Here is an 18,576-nt window from a genome sequence, read left to right on the forward strand (position 1 = left end):
AGGAAAGAAAAAAAAATCTAAATAGGCTGCTTAAGCAGGAGAGGAAATAATCCTTTTTTCAAACCTCAAACACCCAGTGTCTTGGACAAGCTGCTGTCTGGAGCCTGGGAGAAGAGAAGTTGGGTTGATTCCTAGATATGCCACTAGAAGGTTTGATTCCCTGCCTTTTGTGAAGGAGCCTTCGTTCTGTGAATTGGTTTTTCACGAGTGATGTTAATTGTTTGATTAACAGTGATGGGGTTCCTTATATAGCTCTGATAAAAAGTTGACAGAGGAAAAACACACCGTCCCTCACTTCCTTCCCTAGAGAATGCAGGATGCACAGTGTTTCCATCCACAGGCTGTGTTGGTGGAACTCAGTATCTGAATCACCCACGGTGAGGCCCTGGGTGAGTGAAACATACTTCTACATTATCTCTTTGAAAGTGAAATGGGACACAACCTCTGCCAGCCATTCCTTTTTTTTTCCCCCTTGGTGAACCATTCTATTAATACCAATCAAATCGAGAAAATGATCAAATGAAATTGCATTTTGAGCATCATAAGCTGTGTAATGTCTATTCTGTTAAATTGGGGCCTATAATTGCTTCTCTACCGAAAAGACACAACAAAGACAGCAATCACGGTGCGTCATTATCCCAGACTGGAAAACCGGCCTTTGCTGGGCGGACTTCAAAGGCTTGTGGTTCTCGAATTGCATTTAGCTGCTATTGTTGGAGTGCGGGCCGTCTTGATGAGGTGTTTACACTGAGGTAAGGCGCAGAGCAGAGCGCCTGAGTGCCTGGGTCTAGAGCCATTAAAAAATTGTACATTATGTTCCCGGCTTTGAAGTGAGGGTTTGTATGGAGGAAAGCAACTCGCACAGAGCACCGCGGAGCTAGATTGAGCTGCTCCTTTTCTCTCAAAGAAACTCATCAGGCTGTGAGAGAGTCAGCGCCACAGAAAAAGTCGATGCTTTACCAAGAGCTGTATGTGAATTAGTGCGTATCTGCAGAAACATACATCGAAACATGTTTAAGTAGCATATGTACCATGAAGCCCTGCAGTCACTGGAGGTTTGGTCCCTTTTCCCCCCTTTATATGGTATTTTTATTAATAACCCGATGTTTAGATGTTGTGGGGAGCCTCACATTAATTTATTAGGTTCCTTGTTAAGCCTCATTCCTTGGTGGTGGTAACAAGTAGCACGTATCCAAATTAAAATAGGCCAGAGGGTCCTATGTTTCTAAATGTGCTATTCGCTTTCCATCATTCCAGTGCATGTGGTATTTAACCCCTCTCTTTGGGGCATAATCAGTGGATTCGGTGAGCATTTCTTTGTTCGCTTGGCTAATGAGTGGTCTTAATAGTATCAACTCTCCTATTTCTGATACGTTTCGCTCTGTATTGGTTTACACCTGCTTACACCAGCACCGCCGCCAGCATTTACACACGGCCAGCACAAGAGGTGTGGGCCTGACAATACAAACAGCCTGCTGCTGTCAGGCTGCCACACGGGCACTGCGTACAGCTGTGCGAACTGTCTGGGGATATGTATTAAGTATTCAGCTATTTAGAGACAAAACACATGAAATGTGTTGGCTCTGCTGTCGGCCACCCGCTCCACCCCTACAGAATACTCGATGATGTATTTAGCAGGTACGGGGTCCAGAAGAATTTGATGACACCGGGACCTCTGGATATATTATTTTTTACATTCACTTTCTGGATAAGATACTTGAGCTTTTAACACCCCCACATGAATTATGCCAGTCACCTACGTGACAGCCGTTCAGTGCTTTTCTGTTGCCCTTAACCTTTTAGGGTCTGTAAGCATGAGCCCTCGGCTCCTCAGCCTCCACTCCCTGCTCTCTCCCATGTGCCCTTTTTCAGGTCTGCTTTGGGCCACATGCACCATTATCTCTAGGGCTGTGCACAGGCCGTCATTCTTTGCCTGGAAGCTCCTCTTCACCTCACTCATTCTGACCCAGTCCCATTCACTGTCCTAGCCTTGGGTGAAATAGAACTTCCTCCAGGAAGCCCTCCCTGACACCCCTGAGGAGGTTACAGCAGATGCACCTGAGCTGGCAGCCTTCGTACCCTGTACTATCCCTTGGGTGATGAGCATCACCCTGGTCGTTATGCTTGTCTCCCCTCTAGACAGGAGAAGGAGGGACTCTGTACTGGGCTGTACAGCATCAGGGCCCTACTTACACTGGCTATGTGGTGGCTCGGGCACAGGCGTGCTCAGTATATAGTACTGAGCGAGAACATCTCACTGAACGCTCTATTTACACCAGAACACATATGGTCTGTTGTCTCTCTGGCTAGACTTGTGGTTTATATTAAAGCCAGGTGGCTGAATGTCAGCAGAACACCGTGGAAACTAGGACTCTATCCTCGCTGGCTCGGCGCCAGGCCCCTGCCCTTCAGCTCCTCATCCCTCTGTGTTGGTCCTTCCCTCTTCTAGGAAAGCTTTCCTCAAATATTTGCATGGAACTCTCTCTCACCTCCTTCGTGAACTATTTACAGTTGTAATCCCCCCGCCGCCCAGCGCCCCCGATCCTTCTGCGTGGCCTCCTTTCTCTCCTCAGCACTTATATCACTGATTGACACACTGGTCGTCAATTTTGTCTCTTATTCGTCTCCTCCCTCGTCTCACCCCATGAGGGCTGAGATTTTTGTCTGCTTTGTTCACGGATGTATTCCAGGTACTCAGGACAATGCTTGATGCATAGTAAGCTCGTACTAATTATAGGCAAATGAAGGAAGCAATTAACCATTTTCAAGAATGCAAAAGAGATTTTTTGGAATGTCTCATGGAAACTATGAACATGGGTGAGCTGAGCTAGCAACCTGGATTCTCCGTAACACAACCAAGACGGCCACAATTCAGGCTGCTCCGTTACTAGGGTCCTTCAGTGATTCCTTGTCATGTAGAGGAACGGCCTGACCCCTTCTCGCAGCAGTTCTAAAGCCTGCGCGTGTATCAGAATCACTTGGAGGGCGTGTTACAGCACAGATTTAAAGGCCTCATCCCAGAGTTTCTGATTCGGGAGATCTGGGAATGTGATTTGGGGCCCGAGGACTTGTATTTCTAATGAGTTCCCAGGTGATTCTGACACTGGTGGTCCAGAGACCATATTCTGAGGGGCCCCACTTTAAACTGACATACAGGGGTCTACATGAAAAGACCCTGCCTGTTTCTCACCTGAATACCCACACTTCCACCCTCACAACCTAGTCAGACTCGACACGGATGTACCCACCTTCTCCTGACTCCCTGGATTAAGCAACACTCCAGTCCTTCCTTGAGATGGACTGACGCCCACCGCCGAACACGCAGGCTGGCCGGCTGCTCGGTGGTGTGCCTCGGCACGTCTCCTTCCACTAGTCGAGTTGTATGTTTACCAGGAGTGTGTTCCTAAACCTGTTTATTCCTGCCGCACGTGATGTTAAAACTATGAACTTTGTTTAAAGATTAGATAATCTGGAGAAATCTGAATATGAACAGAGTTGTTTTCTTGAAAACTAAGTTAAAATAATTTAGAATGACCCAATCAAGCAAATGGCAGAGTAACAACTGGGGAGGGGGCTGCTGTGAAAGAGTAGGAGAAACAGTCACAAAAATCTAGAAAGACTATGTTCTTAGATGGTTTCCAAACGCTTCGTAAGTTTTCACTTCGCTTTCAAGAGATCAGAAGTGGGAATCACAGATCTTCCAGACTGACGTGAGAAAGCCAACACAGAGCTCCAACCCAGAGACTCTGCACTGACAGAAAGGCCGGGCCCCTCAGTGAAAGGTTAGTGCATTAGTGTGTATTTATATACTTTAAGTGAGAATGAAACATATAAGGTCATCATTTGTCAAATCTGCTTTAACCGCTTTATTGGATTAACTAACCAAGCACCCTGGTGGTTCCTACTATACCTGCAGGTCTCTGCTTAAACAGTGTCCTTTCTGGTCCTCAGGGCATCCCACGTGCCTCCTCTGCCTGCAGCACCTTTGTGGCAACCCCACCTGTTACCTACTACTTCTCTTTAAAGAATCAGTTCAGTGACTGCCGCTGCCTCTTCTGTGACGCCCCCTCAGACTTCTGTCGACAGGCTTGCGCCCTTTTTCTTCTGGGTTCCTCTGGGGCCGCACATGTCTCGGGGACAGCAGTTATCACATGGTCCTGACTGTTGACAGGTCTGCTTCCCACCTGGCCAGGAGCTCCGGAAAAGCAGATACACTGACAGCAGCAAAAGTGACCACAGAGTTGTAGCATTTGGGGGGCATTTGGTAAAAAGGCAAAGGATGGTTCCCACCACCATGGCTCTCAGCTTTTTGGCAGAAGAGTGCAGTATGGCCTGGGCAGGACAGCTCAGAATTAATCAGGTACACCCGGCACATTTTGGAAAGCTATCCTTAGACAAGATTAGTTACATTAAAGACCTGGTTTTTCGAAAGGGCGTGCTTCGGTTTTGGGGAAAGTTTTCGTTTCACGGATCCCTCCTCAGTAATGTGAAATTAATGAAGTGTCACTCTGCAGATCATACGAATTGGTAGTTAAGCAGTGTAAGTGCTGAGTAGGGCACACAAGAAAGACGCCTTAAGAAATGTCTTATATTGAAAAACCATAAAGTTCAATTTAAATTATACAGTCATAAGTAAGTGCTCTTGTGATTACAGAGGGCAAAATTGAAAAAAGATCAATGAATGACAGCTTCCCTTCACTTTCCCTTCACTGCGACATGTCAGGAGCTTTGTATAAATTCTTCCAGTAACCCTCCCAGGCAGAAACTGACCCCGTATAATAGATGCAGAAGACAAGGCTTAAACAGTCAGTTGCTCAGACATCTAGTTAGCGGTACCACCCAGTACACTGAAGAGCCAGGCTTTAATCCATGACTGGCTGACTCCCCAAACAGTGCTTTGTTTTGGTTTCATCTTTCTTCCCACTATATTGTGTTGCCCCCAGGCGAGAACGGGGCTACCGAGGCTGGGGCCAACCCACGCCCTTCCCCCAGAGCTTACGTAGTCTCTTTCTCACCCATTCTCGTCTCCGAGAGCCCTTCCCAAGCACCTAGCTAAACATCCCAGTGACATCCTCCTCGTTACTTTAAGTGAAGTTGATTCAGTCTCCCTGGAGGTGTTTCTCTGTGCCTGAAATTATGTTGTTACGTGTTTTCTGCCTGTCACATGACTAGATGAGATTTCCTTCAAGACTAGGCTCTGCTCGTCTTATTTTCTGTTACCTCCCTAGCACAGAGGAGACGACCCAGCATATAGTTGGTACTCAACAAATACTTGTTGGCTGATCTGCTGGCTCAGCAACAGCCTTAAAGACGTGCTGATCCTCAGAAGGGCAGTGGATTCTCTGTAGGGCTTTATATTGCCTTGAAGTCTACAGGTGATCGAATACCTTTCTATATTCACATTGCAAAGCATCTGTTGATTTCTTTCTAAGAAACTACAAGAACAGAATAACATGTATAAAGGACTTACTGCTCTTTTCAGAGCCCATACTAAATTTCACCTTCATCAGTCTTCAAAGTCACATTAGAATCAAGTTGAAAGGTAGCTCATTTTCCAAGAGACAATTTCCTTTAATGGCACATCATGAATTGACTCACATTCCAGTGAGTTTCAGACAAATAATTCTGGCTACTAAACAAATCACGAATAAAAGCAAGCACTGAATATTCACCAGTGAATTTATTGGCCAACTGTGATACTTAGGTGCCCTCTAGTGTGTGATGGCTTTTATATCAGTCCCTTACCCCACACAAGTGACTAAGAGCTTATAATGTATTCAAAGATGATTTTCCAGTGCGCTTTAATGTAAGATTAACAGATCTATGAAAAATGGTGAAAAGATTGTGGAGCAAATGAATTTAAAAATCAGTGGTTCTACTCTGAGCCATTATATACAAGCAAAAGTGCAACTTAGGTGACTGAGCAATTGGGGTGTAAAGTTACAAGAATTCCTACAAAATGCTGTATATTGTAAATACATAGGCATGGTTCAAAACCAAAGAGATATGAAAAGGTATAAAGTGAAAACCTGTGCTCCTACCCTGTTTCCCCTCTACAGTGAACCACCTGTTCATCCTTTCAGTTTTTTATGTATACCAAGAAAATACGATACGTTAATTTTTTATTCCTCCCCACTTTTTTTTTTGTACCGTATGTACTTTTCTACACCTTTACTTCTGTCTTAGTAATAACAAATTCTGATAGGTTGTCCATAATGGTTCATGGGGAACATCTCATTTTTTTTTTAACAGCTACAGTGTACTCTGTTATATGGATGTACTATAATTTAAGATTCCCCAAATGGTAGACAGCTGGGTACTTTCTCATCTTTTGCTAGTATAAATAGGGATGAAATGGATGACTTTGTTCAAGGGTTATTTCCAAGCTGTACACATATAACTAAGATACATTCCTGGGAGTGGAAGGTGTTGGGTCAAATTTTAAAAAATAATAATAACTCACACTTATATAGTGTTTGCTATAAGCCAGGCATTCATTTAAGCACTCTACATATATTAACTCATTTAATCTTAATAATCCAATGAGGAAGGTACTATTATTATCTCCATTTTAAAGATGAGGAAACTGAAGCACAGAGAGGTTAAGCAACCTGTCCAAGGTCAGACAGCTTGCAGGTGGCAGTGTCAATCAGCCTGGCTCCAAAGCCTATACTCTTGGCCATTATGCATTATATTTTCTCAAGGAGTGTATGTAGCATCTGTGTTTTAAGTAGATATTAACAAACTGTCACCCATAATAGTTATTCCAATGTATTCTCTCACCAGCTTCACTGGACATTTTTGCCCATAGGTTCCTCAAACTTTGGGCATTTTGTTGGCATACTTATAGATGAAAAATAGAATCCCAATGTAGTATTAATTTGCATTTCTCTTATAATGACCAAGGTTGGATATCTTTTTATATGTTTAATAACAATATGCATGAACTTTTCTGTGAATGATATATTCATATCATCTGTGAGTTTTTATATTAGGATATTGGTCTTTTTCTCATTGATTTTTAAGAGCTCTTTATATATTAGTGCTATCAGTGTTTTGTCTGTGTTATGAATTAGAATTTTTTTCTAGTTCTTTATATTTTGACTTATGCTTTTTTTCTTGTAGAAGCTTTTGATATTTATGTATAGTTGACCCTTGAACAAAGTGGGGGTGAGGGGTGCTGACCCTCTATGCAGTTGAAAATCCATGTGTCACTTTATTGTTGGCGTTCCAAATCTGCAGTTCTGCATCTATGAATTCAATCAGCTGAAGACCATATAGTACCATTATATGTATTTATTTTTAAAAATCTGTAAATAAGTGGGCCTGTCCAAATCAAACCCATGTTATTCAAGGGTCAGCTGTAGTCAAATTTATCAGTCTTTTGTAGATTCTGGATTTTGAATAATTTCAAGGATACAGGAAATTTTTCCTGTTTTTTTCTGGTTTAATTTCTAAAAATTAAATATTTCATCTATTTGGAATGTATCTTGTTATATGATATGAGATATGGATTTAACTCCCCCCAAATGTCTAGCCAGTTGTTTTATTGAATCACTCATCATATCCTCATTGATTTGAGGTCCTGCCTTTATCAAATCATAATATCAGATCATATATTCTCACACTAATTATTACTCTATTTCTAGACTTTCTATTCTGTTCTTCCATTTTCCTGTCTGTATATGCATTAAATATTACCCTACTACTTAATTATTGAGGCTTAAAATATACAATACTATCCAGTAAGGCTAGACTCTCTCATGACTCTTAATTTCCAGAGCTTTCTTTATGATTCTTGCTGGGTTTTTTATGTGAACTTAATAATCAGCTTTTCAAGTTTTTTTTTTAAAGGTTGGCATTTTTACTGTGACATTGTGAACTTCTTAGAATTACTTTTGAATTGTCCCAAATACAAGACACTGCTTAAGTCCCTGTCTGATTCACCTGGGTGTAGACGCTTGCAACAAAATGGTATATTAAAAAGCTGTGTTTTCTTGGCTGTGTAATGGTAATTTGACATTTACTCATTTACTGAACAACAGAGGTCATTTATCCTTTCAGTATTTCTGGTTGTAAGACATTTGTCATCTCTTTGAAAGAAATTAGTAGGAGACAACAGATTTTCAAATACGAGAATCTTCCAGATGGATGCTGCTTAATCTAAAACAGCCTCCAAACTTGCCCCCACAACTCCCTCCCCTAGATCAACACAATAATCCTATCAGCCATTGCAAACACCAGTGGTCTCTGAGTATTGACTTACACAGTCTTTACTGTAGGTTTCTGAAAAACCCTTCCTGTTCTTGCTTTGTGGTCCAAGGGCCAGCAGCCTTGGCATCACATGGAAGCTTGTTGAAATGCACACTTTTGAGTCTTATCGCAGACCTACTGGATTGAAATCTGCATTTTTAACACGATCCTGGGGGAGTTCATAAATAATTTAAAGTTTAAAAAAAAAAGAGATGAATGATTCTCAAAGTGTGGGCCTGGAACCATGTAGAAAATTCAGGTCCGTGGGCCCCACCCTACACCTACGGAGTCAGAAAGCCTTGGGTTGGGTCCAGCTGTCTGTTTTGATAAGCCCCCTAGACGATTCTGATGCCTCTCATGTTTCTCGGTCTTGGCGAAGCACTAGGATCAGCTGGGGAGCTTTGAAAGCGCCCCATGTTTACAGTGAACCCCAGATGAATCAGAATTTCAGGGTTGCAGGCCAGGGAACCAATACCCTTTTCATTTTCCAGGTGATTCCAATCTGAAGCCAAGGATGTGAAACACTGCTCTAGTCTGGAACAGTGCTGCTCAAATCTGGCTCCACATGAGAATCACTTGAGGATCTTTAAAAAAAAAAATCCTCAGGGTCAGCCTCTCACCCAGAGATGGACATTGGTCTGGGTGCAGCTGAGAATCACGTCGGGTTTTTTCCCTCAGGTGAACCTAACATCTAGCCAGGCTTTCAAACCACTACACTAGAAATATCATTTCCTCCACATACACTTCAAATCATACTCAAGAGAATAAAGTTTGGAGGTGATGGAAGATGGACATTTTTCATTTCCCATGTATTTACTGAGCCCTTACGGTGTGTTGGGCTAATTACCATGAAGATGAACAGTGAGTACAAAGCATAATTCTCGCCCATCAGGGAACATATAACCTGTACTGACAGAAAGACCTGCACATGCTTCACGTATAGACTATGATTTAAAAGGAACACATCATTCTATGCTACTGACTACAATTCAGTAAACAAGTTACACTTATCATTATATCACTATTAGGGCAAATTAACTTATATCCTTTTTTAAAAGATAGGAGTAAGATGAAGAAATATATGTTGGAAAATGGTGAAGAAAGAATTTGAATATAATTGGCAATTAGCCCTTAGACATTTGAACCTGGGGAAAATGGTGGACAAAGTCAATGGCCACTTTAAAGAATAAGTCATGAGCTTAAAGACTGGGCAAACTTTAGAAGCTTTAAAGTTTAGCATAATGAGAAGAAAATTATGCTATGGAATCACTGATAATCAACAAACCCTGATGACTGTAAATTAAGTTATAACTATTAAGAAAAATTAGCTATTAGGAAATCAGTTGAAGAGTTTATAATAAATCTTTTTTCACATTTATTATTAGAAATACAATTTTTTTTGGTCTCACGTTTGCCTCTTGTCTTTTGAGGACACATTTAAAAAGAAAGGAAAAATACTGTCCTAGTCTAGGAGAAACTGTTGGCTATAAACATTTTTTTCCACAGAATTTATTTATATTTTTAAGTGGGCAATCAAGCAAAATTCAAAATTTTACACAAGTTTTATGCAAAGTACATTAACAACTGAAATTGAGTCAAAAGTGTAGAAAATTCTGTTTGAATTCAGCTAAGTATCTGTTTCGATAATCAACTAAATATACTACACCCATTCCTCTGTTTCATTATTAGTTACAAGGGCAAGGATGTGACAATCTTTTAAGACTGTAAAGGGAGTTTCTCAGTTAAAGAAAAAAAAATTACAAATGCTCATCCACCTCATCCCTCTTGTTCCAATCAGAAAATACAGTTTAGAAGAGGTTAGGCTCGCTAAATGATACCAGCTTGAATTTGGAATAGGTCTAAGGGCATCCCAATTTAATGTGATAACAACTTCATATTTGAAGCTGATCCCACATTAGTAGGTGATGGATTTCAAGTTGTTTCCCCAGTAAGGGTGGTGGGTGCACTGATCCAGTCTCTCTCTTTTCTACGTCACGAACATAACCACTAGGAGGTGTGCCGATGTGATCTTTCTGTGCGCCCGTGAAATAGAACTGGGTTTACTGGCTCTAAGAGGTCTTGAATCCGTCATCTGGGATAGAATTTACTCTCAAAATGATCAGATGAGAAAGAGAGGGCACGTATTATTATTCTGATTTTATAGATGGAGAGACTAAAGTTTAATCGTATTACATCATCTGCACAGAATAAAAGACGGAGTAGTGATTATCAGTGAGAGGTGGAAAGGCAATAGAATCACCGGGATAATAATTTTTTAAAATGTTGTACCCTGCCCCCTTCGCACTAACACCCGCTATGTATACAGAGTCTCAGTTGAGAATCACTTCTGTATGTGAGTTGCTGTTACTGACATCAGCATGTCCTGTCACCTCCAACGTACTGGAGGAATTTCATAAGGTTGAAAACTAGTGCCTTAGCGGGAACCAAGGCAACCAGCACGGGGAATGAAACCCTCAGCCCTGTGTTTTATCTAACGGAGAATACAGTTTAAAAAAATCCTATGGTTCCTTGAACGGAAACATTTTGGATACAATCATTGAATTACAGCACTGTAAGCCACTGGTGGCTTTTATTCTGCGCTTAAGAATGTGTAGAACAACTCCCCTCACTTTTCAAAGAGGGGCAAGGTGGAGGGTGCTTGCTTTATTCAGCCAGGTGGTTGCAGTGGCGCCACCATCCCAGAGGAAGTGACATCCAGCCATTTCAAACACAGGCAAAATCCGGCCTAGTGCTCAGAAGGGATTTTTAAGTAGCTGCTACATACCTGTTCTGGGTGAGTCTCCCCTCTTTTTTTATTGTGAAGTTGAAGATACGAGTCTGTTTTTGGAGTAGGTAATCCCAAAGTTAGCTTGTTTTTTTCCACAAAATACTGTTTGGATTTCCTTCGCCGAAGGCCGCGGGGTGGCAGGAACACCTCATTATGTGAACTTGAACTCTTCAAGTGCTGAGAGAGGTTGCTGGACTTCTCCTCCGGGTCACTGCAGCTCGGCTCGGAAAACCACTCACTGTGATGGGTGCCATGCTCATAGTTTGGGCTTAAAAATTCACTCCCAAGTAAGGAGGCTGCGCTCTGTGGGCTCTTCTTCTGTTCGCCGTTTTCCCCCAGGAGTTCCACGGACGCCTCCTTGGAAGGGTAAAGTGGATCCAAGGTCAGATTTTCCGTAGAGCTGTCCAGAGACTCCGGCAGTGCGTCCACGGACAACAGCTGCCCCTCCTCTTTCTTACTCTTCCAGTTCGGGTCATATCGGAGGTCTGAATATTTGTCTTCTGTGGGTTCTTGGCTGCCCAAAGCAGAAAAGAAATGTCAAGTGTCTGTGATCCAAATATATGTACTCATTCTCTCTAGCTGATAATCTTATTTGAAATCAATCTCAATCTTCCTCCTACGATTTTCCTTTTACTATCTGACACGTTAAAGACACATCCCAGGCTCAGATTAGACCTACACACGACACATGAGGGCAAAAAGTCTTAATTATTTAATTTCATTGAAACACGGAAAACACATGAGGACAGTTACTTTCCAAATGCCAGGAAACAGCTGAAAAACCAATGTCCGTAATGTTAAACTAGTGAATCTCCATGGTTCAAGGATAAGTTGTGTAAGTAATAAGCTGGTGAAGATAAAAAACCGATCTCACACTTAGCTGGTGATATACACATTTAGTCCTTTATCCAGGAGGGGAAATTCGACAGTTGCCTGGACAACATCTTGATCTGCTCCTTTTGTGGGAGGAAAGCAAGATTTAGCGACTGAATACCTACAGAGGTTCATCCTCCTTTATCAGTGGCTCTGTCATCTCGTTTAGTCTTTGTAGATTTTTATCAAATGTGTTACAGAAAGATCCCTCATATTTGGAATCAGGTGCTCACTGAAAGCTCTTACTTCGTACTCTCTTGGCCGCCAGGTCTATGCACACAAAACTCGGTAGACAGGTCAGTGTTCGCTTTAAGCTGTAGGACAGCCCCATCTGAATAAAAGGTTAAACGTAGGGTCCTGCCTGAGGGGAGTGAACTGGTCCATAATCAGGGCATATGACCCCAAATAAAGTCCTCCCTTTTCCCCATGATGATCTCAATTTGTAAAGCACCTCCTAGTCAACCAAAAAAGGAAAAAAAAATGCTGGTAATATGGCATATTTAATGGCCCCTTTGATCTTCAAAAGCCAAATGGGAGAGATTTTCCTTCCTTGAGTACAGAAGACGCAATCCTCTAATCAAAAAGAAAATGTAAATCATCCAGGCTTTTTATGCTATTTGATATTCCCGTTTACAGAGGACATAATTTTATGCTGGGTAAACAAACTAATGGTGCCCCTAATGCTAATTTAGGCTTCTTAATGTGGACTGAAATTTCTTTGATTTGATGTAAAGCAAAAACTAGAGCAGAAAGCCCGAACTCCCATGTCTTGCTAAATTGCCACTTTGAATTTTTAGTTTACATATTAAGATGGAAAACTTCTTGGAATAGGCTGCTCTTCCTTTTCCAAGGAAAGAGAAATGGTATTCTCCTGCAGCAAAGTGCCCGAACGGAGATGGTCCATGTTCGTCAGGAAATCAGCATCAAACGGGGCAGTTCGCCACTCCTGAAGCTTCACAGGGCTGCCTGCCTGCGGGGCTCGAGGTTTCTCCAGTGTGATGTCCCCTCATCACGTGAACTTACACGAGTTTTCAGCCCTGCCTTTCACTTGGCTCCAAGGCTTACCGGGCAGGGAGTATGCAGGGCAGGGAGTGGTCCAGCAGGGCACAATCTGGACGTGGCGACTGGACAGACCTGGGCTCAAGTTCTGGGTCTGTCACTACCTGTGTATCGGCCGGCAAATCATGTCATATCTGAGCCAGTTTCTCTCATCTGTAAGTAGGGATTGATTATATTTGTTCTGTTAAATTTCTCAGGATTGCATAAAATCAAAATGAGACAATATATCTTAATTAGTGTTCTGGTTTTGTGCTTATTTCACTTTTCACTATGGCAACCTTGTCCCCTCACCTAGTTAAGGTCGTGGGACTGAGGGTTCTACCTCCTTCCCTAACCCCTGCCCTGTGCCATGGACAGAAGAGGCCATACGTGTCACCTGAATCTATAATAAGCATCAGATATTTTTTTTTTTTAAAAAACCCAGCAGTAGTAAATTAGATTCTAAACATGCAGAAAAGCTTCCTGCATTGGACCAAATCAGTGACTGATTTTAGGGCTGATCTTGTGCTGAGTGAAGTATAAGGGTCAGCTGTGGTTGTTGGGACTGGGAAGAAAAGATGATAGTCAATCTTCAAGTAAATAAAGATATAAAGATTTTCTGAAATGAAAGGTGCTGTTTCTCCACATCTATGATATACTGAAAGGAAAAGATGAATTTAACTCTCCTCACCTGTCCATGCATTTGATTCGATAGAACTGAGCTCTCCTCATTCACTTGCTCATTCATTGACTCTACAGATATTTATTGAACATGATTTACAGTTGGAGTGTGATGAGTGCCCTGAGGAGGAGGATGGGGCCACGGGGACTCAGAAGGGACACCAGTCCCATCTTGGGAGAAGGGAAAGCTTTATGAAGGAAGTGATGGCTTAGCTGAGACGGGAGGCTAAGAAGGGCAGGCAGTGTAAGCCAGGCTGAGGACACAACGCCTAAAAAGAGACTGAAGGGAGAGAGAACATAGGGTTTTCAAAGAACAGATTCCGCATGGATAAAATAGAGGGTGGGAGGAGGGAAGGCTGAGGAGGAGAGCTCAGGGTTAAGCAGAGATGAGACCTGAAAGGGCTTTGTAAACTCTTCAAAGGGTTTGGCTTAACTACCTTAACTCAAGAGTTTGGATTTAATTCAGCAATAATCATTTAATCAGAGCACAAAGATAGTAAGACACAAATACTTTTGGATGACAAGGTGATGAGTTTTCGGAATGGATTATCTATGAAGCTATATGGTTTTCTCTCATCTATTTAAAGCAGGAGGGTTGGCAACCTTTAAAAGTGACGTGTCACGTGGGGGCCTGCCGTCCTGCTACTTCTCTGGGCTGTGTTGTAGAGTGACGGCTTTGGGAAGAAGGCATCTGTCACTGCGTGCGCATCTAGGGAACGCTCACAGTGCATATCTAGTTTTTCTCGTAGAATAACGCTATGGGGCAGTACTGCTATTATCCCCATTTAATAGAGGAGGAAACTGAGGCTTGGAGAGCTTATGTAACTCTTCCAAGGTCACAGAACCAGCAAACGGTGGAGCCAGGACATAGACCCAGTTTGCCCCGGGCCTGGCTCCTGTCCGGTGACTCGCCCTGTATCACACAGCCAGTCCCACGGGAGGGAGTGAAGCAAGCACTTGCTGCAGGGCCTACCTTGTGGGAGTTAGTGAACTGGTCAGTCGGTCAGTCGGGCAGCCAGTCAACAAACGTGTAACACGTGGCTCCCTAGGTCCCAGGTAGAGGAACAAAACAGAAGCAGGCAGATGGATCTGGCCAGCTAGTGAGGCAGACAGGCGGATGGATCTTATGCACAAACGGCCACAATCAAGTAATAAACTAGATGTGGCAAGAAATATAGACTTTTATTTAAAATAGGACAGGCCTTGTTTAGCAATGAAAATATGTTAAACTCTTATTTCCAGATCCAGTTGCTGGATGATTATCTCAAAGTCCATTCCATCTCTCTTGTCCTCTGCTCCCGTGATGAACTCACGAAAGAGTCAGTAAGCGAGGAATGCCCACTATTTTTAACAAACAAGTCGTCCTGGATGATGGAAGGAGAAGGATTCCCTTACTCGTATCTCTGCAGTGGTAACTAAGAAAACTGGCGCTCAGGCTGGTCATCCAGCTTAACTGGCATCACCTGATAATGGTGTAACGTCTACAGCCACAGCCACAGCCTCCCCGCGGTCACGTGCAATAAGTGGTATGGAGTGTTTTGGTCCTGAGAAATGGTACAGCAAAAAGTTTAAGGACAAGGGTCATGGAATCAGACTGCCTGCACTGAATTCCTGGTGCCACCAGTTACTGTGTGAGTGTGGGCAAGTTACTGTACTTCTCTGTGTCTCAGCTTCATCAATAAAATGGGGATAATAATAGTACCTACCTAAAAAAATAATAGTACCCACCTCATAGTGTTGTTGGAGTATTAAGCAAATTTATATACATATGTATGTTTAGAGCTATGTTCTTGGAGCAGAGTAAGGAAGGTTCTAGCAAGGGCCAGCTATATGAAAGCGCATGCCAACGAGCCCCGTCACTGGCCTCTGCTTGCTGTTGCATTCTGTTGCCATGACACAGCGCTGGTGTGTACGGGGCTTCCTGCTGGTGGATCTCAAGGGATGCCGCACTCCCTAGGGTGTAAGTTATTTAGGACGCAAAGCTGTCTTGTGATACACTAAGTGGCACCTTAGTGGCCTCAAAGAATGAACACTGATCTTTCAAAATCCAATTTTCCACCATGACCTAGGCAGCATGGAGAATCTGTTTGAACTCTAATTTAGGAAATGGGATTAAGAAATGTCAGTGTTTCCACATGATGAGATATTTTAAGAACTGCCGAAAAATGGTGAGGAAGATGAAACTGGGAGAATTAAATGACTTTATACTTCAGAAAGAGCTGTAATTTCTAGCCTCAGCAAATGTCTACTCTTCGATGCCCACAGAACCAACATCACATGCCCTGGAAAAGACTGACGTTTTAAGTGGAATCTAGAAGATACACATGGTTTTGAAACAAATGGGACAGAATGAGTTGCTTTGGCTGAGATAAATTTTTTTTGAACCAATTGTTTGAGGAGATAGTGTAATAATGTATACATACAAGATTAGAATCAGAAAGTGCGGCTCTAGAAAGAACTTTAATTACACTGTGCCATGTACACCTGCAATGACTGTCTTAAAACACCCCCCTGCTCCCCTTTCTAGTTGGAAACCATATGTTGAGACAAATGGGAGGTTATGTTTTGCAAAATCATGAGCATGGAAAGCTGTACTACTTCAGAGAAACAAATCTAATGGTTGAAACAGAACATGATACTAAAGCACCCCATTGTACTGAGCTTGGGTGCTGAGCGGCTCAATTGTGTTGCGTGGTCCAGGTCAACACACTGAGTATGAAGTGCTCCTTCATCCCTGATCATCCGCACACAAAACATGCACCTCGTTTCCTCCCCATTTGATAGAAAGGTTACCCCGACTGTGAGTACACAACTCTTTTGTTACCGTTCAGACAACAGCTGCCAGGTCTCCCCTTCAGATGCCCAGGTTAGGGATGGATGCAGGGAGGAAGGGGAGGGTGGTCTCATAGGCAATTGCCATTGTATTTGCTGGCTCTAATGGACCATATTTGAGTACTGACTGTGACAACTTCAAACAAAATAAAATCAAATCTCCATTTAACAGAGAGCCTCATATTCAGTTTAGTATTCAATCAAAAAAAAAATCACTAAAATTAGAGCATGTTTCCTAGTACAATTAACATCCTTTGCACTCATAATAAAATATTCAATAACTGGCCATTTTGCCTGTCGAGGAGGTGAATAAAAGCATTGCTATTAATCATTTAGCAGTTATTTATTTCCCACTTTATTTTAAGTAGGCAGTTAAATTGAAACTGCACATGTTATTATTGATTTAGGTTTAATTCAATCCTTTTAAACAGAACAATTATTCCCAATTTATATGCCATTAAATCTTTTATGCATACGAACAGCAAATTCAATTTCTGTTTAAGTGTAAAGTTTTTAATGCTTCTTTAAGGAGCCACAAAACTGACAGTTGTTTCCAAGCATTTCTGAATTCTATGCTCATCTTACTCTTTTTATCGACGGCTTTTAAGTAAATAAAATGAAATAAATCCAAAGGATTAAAAAATCACTTTTGCAAGTCTGAAATAAAATGGTTCCATGATTACACAGAAATGCTTTGGAGAGGTTATTTACGACTCAGAAAATTTCACTTAATGCAGGCACTCATTCTGCTAAAAAAAATTAAACATTTTAATGGAAGAAAGGTAGTTTAATGAACTGAAGGCCAAAGACTGTCTGCAAAACATCCTCGATTGTTATCTGGTGAATTTTATTTACTGCAATTATATAGTTAAGATAATTCCAACCAAAGTCCCTTCTTTTTTTTTTTTTTTTGGACAACAGATTGATGGCTGCAAAATAACCAGATATTTGCCCCAAGTTCTTATGAGTACCAGTCTTGATTCAAGGACAATCTATGAGTTAAGTGAAAGTAGTCCTAAGAGGGTGTGTTAGTAATTGCGGTGTAAAATTCTAGTAGGAGTATTTTATGTGGAACAAAGGCTGCATCTTCACAAGGGAAAGGCTGCATCACATAGTACGCATTTAGAAACATAACTCCTCTCGTTTGATGAGCGTTTACAGTCACCATGCTCGTGCCAGACGTTTTCCATGGGAGTCTTGGATGTTCTTTTCATTCTCTAGAAACAATGGCTAAAAGGCAGGTACCCGGATTTATAACATTCCCAGGTGCTTACACGTTCTTCAGATAGAGTTTCTTGTATTTTTAAACGCCGGCTATTAACAATATTGGAATTGCAAGGCAGCTGGGACATCATAGGAAAGCAGTGGATGGGTCTTGACACCTGGGTCCTGGTCCAGATTTTGCCACTGACCAGTTGTGTGAACTTGGGGGAGTTTCTCATCCCCTCTCAGCCTCAGGTTTCTCCTTCGTACAATAAGGAACAGGCTGACCTCTAAGAGCCCTAACGGAATCCATTTTTTAAAAAAATTGAATTGGGCCTATCATGCGAAAATCAGCAATGTATCTAAGTGCTCGGAAAAGCATTTATTTTAAATTCAGTCCATTAAAAAATTACAGGAACCAAAGATTTGTGTGTTTCTTAATTTGCCAGGGAGTAGGAACAAACGGATACAGTGAAGGTCGTGAATGAAACTATCCCTTTAGTCACTTGGCTCCACTCTCCCTAATCCTCTCGATAAACTCCCAGGGTTGCAGGCAATACAAATTTAAATTACACTTTCTGAGGTTTCAAACGCGCTCTCTGTTTACTTATTTTAACAGTCATGCATCCCCCATTTGGAAATGAGCTGGAAAGGAACTGGTGGTCATCTCTGAGGGCAATAAAATCCCAGGAATCACAGGGGCTTTAGCATTTCTGGCGGGGACTCTGCCTGTAATAGACACGATTCATGCCCATGCACACACCTTACTTCCTCCTCTGACTGCTCGTCTGTTTTGATGGCACCGTGCCTGCTCGGAGGAGCCCTCCAGCGTTTGACTGCAGCATAGTTTGTGAGCCAGTGCACGTAAAACAGAAATGACTCAGACCTTCAACAACAAGCCACTTCTC

The 18,576-nt window shown here is 42.1% G+C and overlaps 1 protein-coding gene across 9 annotated transcripts in view; it reads right to left on the bottom strand.

Moving 5' to 3' along the window:
* JHY (junctional cadherin complex regulator) overlaps positions 1-18,576 on the bottom strand; it is a 53,208-nt gene that overhangs the window by 25,011 nt on the left and 9,621 nt on the right. For 8 of the 9 annotated variants that reach the window (XR_012066598.1, XR_012066599.1, XM_072953947.1 and 5 more), the window contains exon 3: positions 11,039-11,555. Coding sequence is in view for 7 of the 9 variants with exons in the window: in XM_072953947.1 (XP_072810048.1) it covers positions 11,039-11,555 (517 nt within the window). In the remaining 2 variants the exon portion in view is untranslated. Of the gene's footprint in view, positions 1-9,663; positions 10,363-11,038; positions 11,556-18,576 lie in introns of those variants that run through there. The other variant, XM_072953951.1, reaches the window with a different exon arrangement.

This window comes from Vicugna pacos, chromosome 33, assembly GCF_048564905.1.
Source record: "Vicugna pacos chromosome 33, VicPac4, whole genome shotgun sequence".
Classification (NCBI taxonomy): Eukaryota; Metazoa; Chordata; class Mammalia; order Artiodactyla; family Camelidae; genus Vicugna; species Vicugna pacos.